The sequence below is a fragment of the Dryas octopetala genome, chromosome 8, assembly GCF_963921425.1.
Source record: "Dryas octopetala chromosome 8, drDryOcto1.1, whole genome shotgun sequence".
NCBI lineage: Eukaryota > Viridiplantae > Streptophyta > Magnoliopsida > Rosales > Rosaceae > Dryas > Dryas octopetala.
Window position 1 is genome coordinate 12,453,562 of NC_141373.1, and position 10,836 is coordinate 12,464,397.

Consider the following 10,836-nt stretch of genomic DNA (forward strand, 5'->3'; position numbering starts at 1 on the left):
TTGTGTTATGATATACTAATTCAGATCTAGTTAATTGATCTGAATCAAATGAGTGTTTTATGTAGTTGCAATTGTGATATATATAAATGTCTAGTAATTCATTTTGGTTCAATTTTAGTTAGTTTTGTTGTTTTGCTTTCCATTTATTTGTTATGTTTTTGCTTTGTAGAGTAATGAGAGGCATGAAGTTTGCTTGATGTACCAACGGTACTGGAGAAGCAATGATACTTGGTGCAATTTCAGCTAGTTTTAGTTCAGTTTTTTGAAATGAAGATTTTGGTGATTTATATTCTAGGATATCCTAGGTTGCAGTACGTGTTGTTACATATATTAAGAAATTTTGGATTTTATGTATTTGCTTACTATAGTGAAGTTTTTGAGGAATGTTTTTTATGTTGTTGCTGTGAATTTCAACATATATTGTGTGCAATTGTAGTTTCAGATGCAGTTTAGTAGACCGTGCGTCTGAAATTTAATTGTTAATTTTTTTGATTTTTGTCCTTTTAGCATGCATGTATTTAAGTGATTTCTAGACAGAGACCCACAACTTAAGATTTCGATTTTGAGTGTCTTTATAATTAACGAACCATAAATTAACTAATTATATAAAAACTTAAAATGACCTAACTTTATACATAAACACATAATCAACATTAAAAATCATTTCAACTCGAACACGAACGTGAAAAAGAAAGCATGGTAGCTCAACAACCTCTTTGCCCAATCCCAATACACACCATTATAAGGTATTATTTAAGAAAAATAAAAAAAATTAGCTAGAAAAGTCAAATAAATAATTCAGCTAGCAGTATCCACTGTGTGGTCCAGTAGCTTGCAGCTCCCACATGGGGTTGTGTAAATTTCACTCGTACTGTCACAAACATCACATGAATTACAGCAAAGAGCTTATATTATATATAGAGCACTTGGTAATTCATAATGCATAAATATACAAAGATCAAACAGTGCAGATGTGCACTGATCACACAGCAACCCCACCACTGTTCCATACTAATTATATATGGACATATTACAGTAAGATATAGTATTTTGAGCAATAATTAATATCTTGTCCTTACAGGCTAGCTAGCTACTACTGAAAATAAAATTAAATAAATTAAATAACCAAGCACAAAAATTGCAAGTACCTTTTCTAAAAACATGATGAAACACACCCAGAAGTTGCATGCGCCATGATTGAGGATGATGAACTTATCTAGAATGGGAAAAAAGTTTTCCTATCACACGTGTATATAACTGATGTACGTGCTAAATCACGTGATCAAATCAAAGATAGACACGATGAATGTATATATTTATTACATGAAAGTTTTACTGATGAAACGGTAATTAATTCGATCATAAGAGGTTAACCTCGGCCTTGGACGACTTACGATTGATTCGGAAACTGCACAAGTTCTCTTGCAAGATGTATAGAGATTGACAAATCCAAACCTGTCACTCACACTCCTTGATACTTTGGAGAACTTAGTATCATTATCACCATCATCATCGTCCTTGGAACACTCAACCAATGCAGCAAAGAAAGGATCCTTTGGAGAATTAATCTGCTTATTAGAGCTGTTTCTTACCCTAATATCATCCGATGAGATGTACTTTTTCGGTATTTGCTGAGGAGGCAAAGGGAGAAGCTTCAATGTTGAGGAGTCCTTGTTGTTGTTGTTGTTGTTGTTGTTTGGCTTCTTTGGAATTCCCGGAAAATGTTCCCAAGAAAATGGGACGCCGGAGAATCGAGCCGGGGTGGCCGGAGGGCTAACCGGAGAATCCTCGGGATTCAAGGATGACAGGAGAGATGAAGAACTCGAAGATGAGAGTGATGATGAGGAAGAAAATGATGGACTCCGCCGAGAAGAATGATGCTTCATGGCTGGGAACATGGTGTAACATTTTTTTGGGACAATTTGAGCACGGCCACTTTTTACGGTTGCTGAGGACTCCATCTATATGCACTTTGTGTTGGTGTTGTGGTTGTTGTTGTTTTTATTCTTGTTGATGCACATTTTGTTTCTTTCTCTTCATCTTCTCAAACTCTCCCTATATATGGTGCTACACAGATCCCATTGTCTTTTTCCATTGTAAAAAAAAAGAAAAAGAAAAAGAAAAAGAAGAAAATACTAATTAATAATAATAAATAAATATTATGAACTTGGACAAGGACCCCATGGCAATTGATGACGATGACTCAAGAATGAGGGAGGAGACTATCAGACAAGGACTGGGGACAGGGACAGAATGGGAAACTAATAGCTGTGGTGGTGATAAAGCTATGTTTTGTACAATGGGGTATATAAAATATATATTGGTTGGTGAGAATCACATGAACCTGGTTCAAATCAAATCATTAATGTATAGCTTAATCAATCCCTTATTTTTTCCTTAGGGGTCCAGTTATTGAGTGCTTTGCTTCTTCTTTTTTCTTTTTATTAGCAATGGCTAGCAATTCACACGGCATGTATGATCATATCAGGAAGGCTTATTTACTATTTCACCCTATGAAAGTAACTTTAAATTTCATTTACCCTCTAAAGTTTATTTTGTATCATATTATCCTTTAAAACTAATTCTCGTGTATTATTTTGTCTATTTCTTATTTTTACAAACTTTAAAAATAGCTCCAAACTTAGAAAAATACACGAAAAATTCTTACGGACTCGTCTTGACTAATACTAATTTACTATGGGGTCAAATTACCAATTTTTCATCTGAGTGTACGTTTATAGAAAAATAAAATACTGTAGACTCTTTGAAAATTCATAAGATAATCTCCCGAACTCCAAAAAATACGAGATTTACACCATTGGTCTTCTAAATAATAACACTACCTTTCTTGTGAACACTTGATATCCAAAAGACCTCTCGGTCTTAGAGGAAAATAAATTTCTCTCTATAAAATAAATTCTAGAAAAATTCTAGAATTTCCGTAAAGTCTCAGAAGAATTCTCTAAAACAGGTTTTTGGTAATTTCCAAAATATTTTTTAGAATTCATCCGAGACTTTACGGAAATTTTAGAATTTTTATAGAGGGAAATTTATTTTAATTTTCTAGAAATAAATTTGGACTTCCCAAATTTTCTAGAAACTCTCAGAAGGCAAATTGGTAATTTGACCCCATAGTAAATTAGAACTAGTCAAGACGAGTCCGTATGAATTTTTCGTGTATTTTTCTGAGTTCAGAGCTATTTTTAATTAATTTCTAAAGTTTGTAAAAATAGGAAGTGAGCAAAATAATCAATACACGAGAATTAGTTTCATGAGGTAATGTGTTACAAAATAAACATTATGGGGTAAAGTGAGATTTGAAGTTATTTTCAGGGAGCAAACTAGTAAATAAGCCTATCAGGGATTAAGTAGCCTCCCTACTTCACCATTAACCATGCAATAAAAAATATTTTTATTTGGATTCTTAACACACAAAATTTGTAAGATATGTAACACACAAGTTAGATGCAGGTACCTTCACATATATATATATATATATTAATTGAAAATTTTATACAAAAAATTAGGATTAAATACTATATGGAATAATTTTTATAGTAATTTATTTAAAAAATTATTATTAAATACCAAATACCAAATACCAATAATTTTTCAGCAAAGCAGTACAACACTAATTATTTTTTAATTTAGGTATTAACCTAGAGCAAGACATATTAATTAGATCACAAATCTGTGCGAAACATGAATTTTTTGACACTGATCGCTCGGGCAAAGTGTTGAACGCTTGATGGTTTTTGTTGGTTTGTTTTTTTCGATTTGGTATATAGATGTGACTGTATAAAATTCATAAAAAAATTCAAAGTTTACAAGGGTTTAATGCTTTTTATTTAGCCTTGAGAGATGAAGTACTACAACCTAGAGACTAAATATTAAAGCTTAAGCCTTACAAATACGGAAAAAACAACAAATCAGTAAAAAAGATTGTGACTGTTGTATAATTACAATTAAGTTTGTAAAAAAAAAAAATTCTCTCGAGTGCTCGGTGTCGAGCACTTGGTAGAATCACTTTTTTTAAGTTGGTACATTAACTGAAATTTAGTATTAAAAATTAAATGACGTACATAAGAGTACGCTTTGGTAGTTAAAATGAAATAAATATTAAAATTTGATACCTAAATCGACGAACCTACGATTTTAAAGTCTATTTCTTGGACACTACAATTAGTAAAGGTAATATTAATGTATGATAAAATGATCTACTTTACTAACAACTCCGCGCATTTTCTAAAACTAGAAGCTTCCTTTTGTGAGCTGGGTGGTGTTTTCCTTTCCATGTTGGGCTATTTTTTCATTAGCGACTAACTTTTTTTGGTTGAGGTATTAACATGGATCAATATCTATCAAATTAGGCCACAAATCTAGTCTAAAGCAGAAATTTTTTTTTGTCTGTCGATCGATTGACTATTTTACCAAGTGATCAGTGATATAATGATATGTGCGTTGTGTTTTTTTTTTTTTTTTTTTTTTTTTTTTTTTTTTTTTTTTTTTTTTTTGAGTTTGGTATAGAGCTGCTGTGATCGACTACATAGAGTTCATAAAATTTTGGGGTTTATACAAGTTTAAGACTTTAGATTTTACAAGATTGAAAAAAACAACTAATGAAATAAGCTATGATTGATTTGGTACAAAAGTTGTGACTGTCATGCAATCACAGTTGAGTTTGTAATACAAAAATAAAACACTTTGGCCGATTGACTGTAGAACGATGTTTTTTCTTTATAGTTGAAAACTACCTAAATAAGTTGATATCTAAACTGAGATGACATAAAGTTTTGATAGTTTAAATAAAAAATATTGTGATTTGGTAGCTAAAGTAAACAAATCTAAAAGGCTTTAATACATTTTACATACTTGAACTTTAAGCTCGATCTCATTTCACCACCTAAAAAAGAAATTTTGTCAATTTACCTGTACATGAATTAAAAATTTGTTGTAATGTATCACATTGTGCTCATTCCTTCTAAAATTCCCTTAAAAATAAGAATATTTTGGTCTTTTCAAGTCAGTTTTTTATTGTTAGAAAGCGGATAAAGTATTAAAAAAAAAACTATTTTTTTTTTTCTAACAATAGAAACCTGAAAAAAACCAAAACTACCCTTAATTTTAACATAAGTTTAGATGCAGTAAGTCAAAGTTGGCACATTGCAACAAATTTTTAATTCATGTGGTAAATTAGCACAATTTTTTTTAGATAATGAAGTGAGATTGAACTCAAAGTTCAGGTGGGTAAAATATAAAAAAACCAATCTAAATTTTAGTTCGAACACATATGACATGCAAATACATTTTTAACCCATAAAATTTGGATGGATTCACTTTTTTAAATTAGGATATAGGATCGTAAATTGTTAGATCTATTTGTAATGCCTGTTTGTATAACAAACAAACTCCAATTATATCAATGACAGAAGAATCTTTCTTAATCGATTTGTCTAAAACCAATCAATGCATGATTGTGGCCAAGGCCATCACCAGGTTGAGGCAAAGCCACCTCATTATTTATATACGAGAGCGGCCGGCATTCAACATTGTTAAAGCAACTGAATAAATGGCATTCAATATGAAAGCGAGAATGTGAAAAACTCCTATGAATGAATACAGCATTTCATGCTCAGAATGTCACAACCAATGAAATCAATTATTTTCCAAGATTCCAAATAATATTAATTTGTGTAAAGTCCAGGCTTCTGTTGGCAAATTCCATATATATGTTAAAAAAAAACGCATTCATAGTTGTATTTTGAATCCAAGCTGAAGCATTGGTTATGAAAGTCGATCAAAATTGACAGAAATCCTAGTGAATGGAAAGGGAAAAACAAAGGAAGAATTCTAAAGCATGTTGAGAGTATGATGAAAATGGTATGTCCTATTTAGAGATTGCTAAAAGAACTTTGATATACCCGCATTTGAAATGAGAATTGAAGGAATGAGTATTGTTCTCATTCTAAATCATTCCATTGTTTACTTGTACTAAGAAAATCAAAAATCATGTGAGCCTCCCACGAAAATTAAAGATCTCATTCTTGATTTTTCAAAAATGGGATTCCTAAAGAATGGGGACTTGGAAATATGAATGAGCCATCATAATGAACATTTTATGCCGAAATAATCCTCATTCTTTTTATTTGATACCCTCTTTCATGGAAATAAGCCATCAAAACTTTTAGTAATCAAATTAGTTTTGATTATGATTCTTAAAAGTTGGTAAAAATGTCAATGGGGTTTAGGCTGTTTAGCTTCATTCTTATTCCGATATCAGACATTTACTAAACACTTCAATAAGAATCCCTCGTTCTCATTCCTTTCTGATTTTGATTTTCATGATTCATTTTCATATTGATTTCAGATACAGAAACATGTCATTAATTAGTCCATGCAGTCTAGGTGATTAGGTCCTTGTAGCATGGCAATTTACTCGCAGCATTCTAAGGTGACATGTATGAGTAACAAATAAGGCACCACCCCAATTCTACCCTAGCAACCTAGGGGGACAACATGTGTCGCTAATCACATTGGAGTGAAGTGTTATTACTCTAGTTGACTGCAGGCAGAACTGCCCACACTAGACTAAGGGCTCACTCAACACATCACTAACAGAAGAAACTTGAAGAGTGAATAGTGCTCAACCTTGACAAACCCTATGGAGCGTGGAGGTCCTTAATGGCACACGCGGCCTCAACGGTTTGCAATCCTCGACAACTACATTGGAACAAGGATAAATCTCCCCAAGATCTTACTCCAACTTCCACCTCCTACCACCAGATCTTAGATGAATGTAAAATGGAATTTTCTAATAAGGAAAGTTCCCCAACTTCATAATCATTAAAGTTTCTGCGAATATCCAAATCCCAACATTGTGAAAAGAAGAATTTACACACTAGCAGCAGGTACTTGTGATAGGCAAAAGTATATTTAAGCGACAGAACGAAATATAAAAAAGGTGTTTTCCAATCTAACTCTCTCCCCTTTCTCCATTTCCCACCATAGAATGACAACAAGAAGAGAATGAATTGATGCCTTAAGAATTGTCTTTCCATAGGCAAGGACTCGAGCAATCGAGCTGCTGACTATTTTCTTGGAATCATAGCCATCCATCTTGTATCTCATATTTGCTTCTAATGACAGCGTGAGGAAACCTTTCCCAATGAAAATTTCCAAAACCATTTACCAAGTAATGTCTCGTTTCTTTTAATCAAACCTGCCCACCCAAACCCACCCATTTCCTTGGGTCGAAACGCTATATACCTGATCAAATATACATCAATAGTCTTTATTATCAAATATGCATCTGCCCCAATCCCATCCCTTATACACATAAACCAACTCAATGAGATTGTGCCTATCAATGCAACTTTACCTTTGGCAATTCTTTCTTGCCAACAAACAACCAACTCAATGAGATTGTGCCTATCAATGCAACTTTACCTTTGGCAATTCTTTCTTGCCAACAAACTCCTACGACTCCTAACAGTCTACTTCGCATATGTCTACTTAGACAATCAAAGAAACTGAAAAGGCAAAAAAAAAAAAGAAAGAAAAAAAGTCAGCTTTCCCTTAACCCAAGGTTCTCCATATCACATACTGTGTTTACCAAGCCCTACATTACCTACAAATAATGACTCTAGTATATTGACAGATAGAACGAAGTAGGATTATTTTTTTAAGCCAAACAGAAGCAGGGGAACTTTGATGTTGGGAGCTATAATTATAATAAAAGAAATCAACATGATTAGTGCTAAAAGGACTTCTGATTGACAAGAGACGTCACCACCACTTGTTCATGGGTTCCCAAAAAAAAAAACAACTTAAACAGTTAATGTTTTACACGGATGCTAACCAGCTAATTAATATCTAATATTATTACTAAATTTTGAAATAAACATCAGAAGAGACAAAATACACGTCCAGTGAAATGAACAATACAAGCCAAATAACAAACAAATAGAGCATCACAGGATCAGATGTTTTGGAATTTGATCGCAAGCAAATGATGAATTGTACAGAACTACATTCATTCAGAAAATTTGCATCATGCCTTACAATGACAAGACCAAATCCGAATGCAATCACAAGAAAATAATGAAACAGCATAAGAATACCTTAATTCGGTAACTTTTTTCTTTTTTTTCAGCCTTCTTTGTGAGTACAAGTTCAATGAAAAACAATAAATCACTCAAGCTTTCGACCAAAAAAAAAAAAAAAAATCACTCAAGAATCAAGAGCATGCACATCAGAAGCAACACTTTAATACATAAAGGACATAGTTCATAGCATTTGCCTAAGCATAAGCAAACCTTTAATAAAAAAAGTTTCATGTCGCTAGGATCTATAGACACAAACACTGATTGACACATAAAACACTAACCTATAGCAACTGCTTTCCAACTGTTATATAAATAGCTATACAACATCCACTACCTGCAATCTGCAAAACCAAACAGCATACAAAGCAACCAATCATTCACTCACTCACTCACTTTGAGACCAAAAGGATTTCCGGTTTCTTAGCTTTGCTCGGTGTGTTAGCGTTCGAAGATGGATTAGCAGCCGCAGCAGCCTTGGCAGCCTCACGCCCCCTCTTGTCGAGCTGAATGAGACTCTGAGTAGCCAAAATCGCCTGTGGCACCAAATCATGAGATGCCCGGGCGTACAATTGCCTCACTGCAACGGAAGCCGCGTCCTTGACGTCCTGAGAATTCAAAGGGGCCAGCAAACAATGCCCCAATATCCGCAATGCTGGCTGCAAAAGCTCCCATGGCAATGGAATTCTCGACCCCTTTGACTCCAAATGGACACCATTGCTACCATTGCCAGCATATTTCTCAATTCTCATTTCACCCATTTCCTCGGCGACAATGTCAATCTCATTCCCGCTCTCCAAGAACCCGGTAATCTCGGGCTCATTGTTATCACCGAATTGTTGTTGGCAAGAGCAATCCTGGCCGGCCCAAGAAGCTAGGAATCGGCAAAAGTCAATCTTTGACCAAGTGGGCATCTGGGAAATGTGCTTGTAATAGGAATCGAGAGCAACGCCGACGATGCAGGCACGTTTGGTGGACTTAACTGCGATCTGGGGTTCAAGAGGCGGCGACAAAACCCCAATGGAAGGTCTCGAAGTAGATTGGGGGCTGGGATTGGGCTTGTTGTGGCGAGGGATGTGGTAGAGAGAGGGCTGAGAGAGGTCAGGGATCGAAACGACAAGGGGCTTGCCGTTTCGGGCCTTGGTCTCGGCGGCGTAGAGAGCGAGGAGGACAGCTTCGAAGCCGGCGAGGGAGGGGAGAGAGGCGGAGTCGGAGGAGACAGAGTGGATGCGGGAGAGGTAGAGGCCGGAGAGGAGGGGGAGGAAGGAGAAAACAACGAGTCGTAGGTGGGGGTCGGAGGAGAGGAAGGTGTCGTAGAGCCAGTGGCAGAGGGGGTCGGATCCGGAGCCGGAGAGAGGGGAGGAGGAGAGGGAGAGTGAAACGGCGTCGTAGGCGGCGGAGGAGGAGAGGAGGGAGAGGGCGGGGCGGTCGGAGTCGGCGAGGGAGGAGAGGGTGGGGGAGAGAGAACTGGGGAGGAGAGAGGCTAAGGAGTGGATGCGAGAGCGGGCTTTGGAGATGGACTCCCACCAGGAGTGCATTGGGTCATTGTCGGTGGCGGTGGAGATGGAGGAGTTGTTGGGGAGGTTGTTGGGGTTGTTGGTGGTGGTGGTGGTGGAGGAGGTGGAGGAGGTGGGGGAGGAATTGGGGAACTCCATTTTTGGAGCTTTTCGATGGGTGTGTCAATTTGTGAAAGGGAGACTGTGGAGGGGGTTAACTTCTCTTCTTCTTCTTCAGTTCTTCTCTCTCACACAGACTGGAGTTTGAGTCTGTGTGGGAGGAGAGGAGATCAGAAATGGGGAGCAGGTAGAAGGAAAGGGGAGGACTTCGCGAGGTGTATAGATTGGAAATTTAGAACAGTTGGATTTTCGGCTTATGTTTTTCCGTTTCTTTTGGGATTTAATTTTTAGTGATTTCTATACCCTACTATCTTCTCTCTATACCACTATACTCCACATCAAAAAATATTTCACGAAATTTCCAGTTTTGCCCCCAAATCAAATTTTTTTTTTTATTAAAAAAAAAAAAAAGAAATTGTGACAGACCTGACAGAATATCTTTAATTGAAACATATTGTTAATTAATTGAAATAAAGTGAAAACAAAATCTTTAACTGAAAATAAAGATATATTTGAAGTCGTTTTGCTAAACCTTTTCCTAAGATAATTATCATGTAAAAAATATAATATATATTTATAATCCTTCTTTACAGCAGATGACCGTCTTTTTTTGTTGCAAATTCCTGGCATCGAGTGCCCGACAGTAAAACTTTTTGAAGTTCTGAGCAATCAAATTTGGTTTTTCAGCTTTTATGTTAAGTATTAACTGAGAATTTGACTTTCAGAGTCAAAACATAATATAAATTAAGCATCCAAAATCAGTCTACATCCTATATATTGGGGTGAACTCATTGGAAAATATGGTAAAAAAGGACTGAGGAAGCAGCATGGAGCATTTTAACGCTCGCCTGCTACAATAAAAACTAAATAAAAAAAAAACCAACGGCAAGCGATGGTGCCTGAAATTCATAAAAAGAAAAAGTGCGGACGAAAGAATTTTTCAATATATTATAGAGATGCAGGCAAAGACGAGCGTTGAGCTTGGGGCAAAGATAGTAGAGATGTAGGCGAAGTACTAATTTCAATCAAGGAGTAAAATTTCGAAAATTTCGGCGAAATTTCGCCGAAAATTTCGTTTTTTAGGGGTATGGAAATTTTAACACCATACCAAATTAATT

The 10,836-nt window shown here is 35.6% G+C and overlaps 2 protein-coding genes across 2 annotated transcripts; both read right to left on the reverse strand.

Annotated features, from left to right (window-relative positions):
• Positions 1-700: 700 nt before the first annotated feature.
• On the reverse strand, positions 701-2,016 carry LOC147277305 (uncharacterized). Its single transcript, XM_086255008.1, has one exon. It carries the CDS (start codon positions 1,959-1,961, stop codon positions 1,320-1,322), a length of 642 nt encoding a protein of 213 aa, XP_086111134.1. The 5' UTR covers positions 1,962-2,016; the 3' UTR covers positions 701-1,319.
• Positions 2,017-8,236: 6,220 nt separating this feature from the next.
• LOC147277306 (hyccin) lies at positions 8,237-9,977 on the reverse strand. The gene has a single exon (XM_086254555.1). The coding sequence runs from the start codon at positions 9,755-9,757 to the stop codon at positions 8,495-8,497; it is 1,263 nt and encodes a 420-aa protein (XP_086110681.1). The 5' UTR covers positions 9,758-9,977; the 3' UTR covers positions 8,237-8,494.
• Positions 9,978-10,836: the final 859 nt, after the last annotated feature.

Bases quoted from the DNA above. Each gene is read 5' to 3' on its own strand.
- LOC147277305 (XM_086255008.1), bottom strand. From the start codon at position 1,961: ATGGAGTCCTCAGCAACCGTAAAAAGTGGCCGTGCTCAAATTGTCCCA.
- LOC147277306 (XM_086254555.1), bottom strand. From the start codon at position 9,757: ATGGAGTTCCCCAATTCCTCCCCCACCTCCTCCACCTCCTCCACCACC.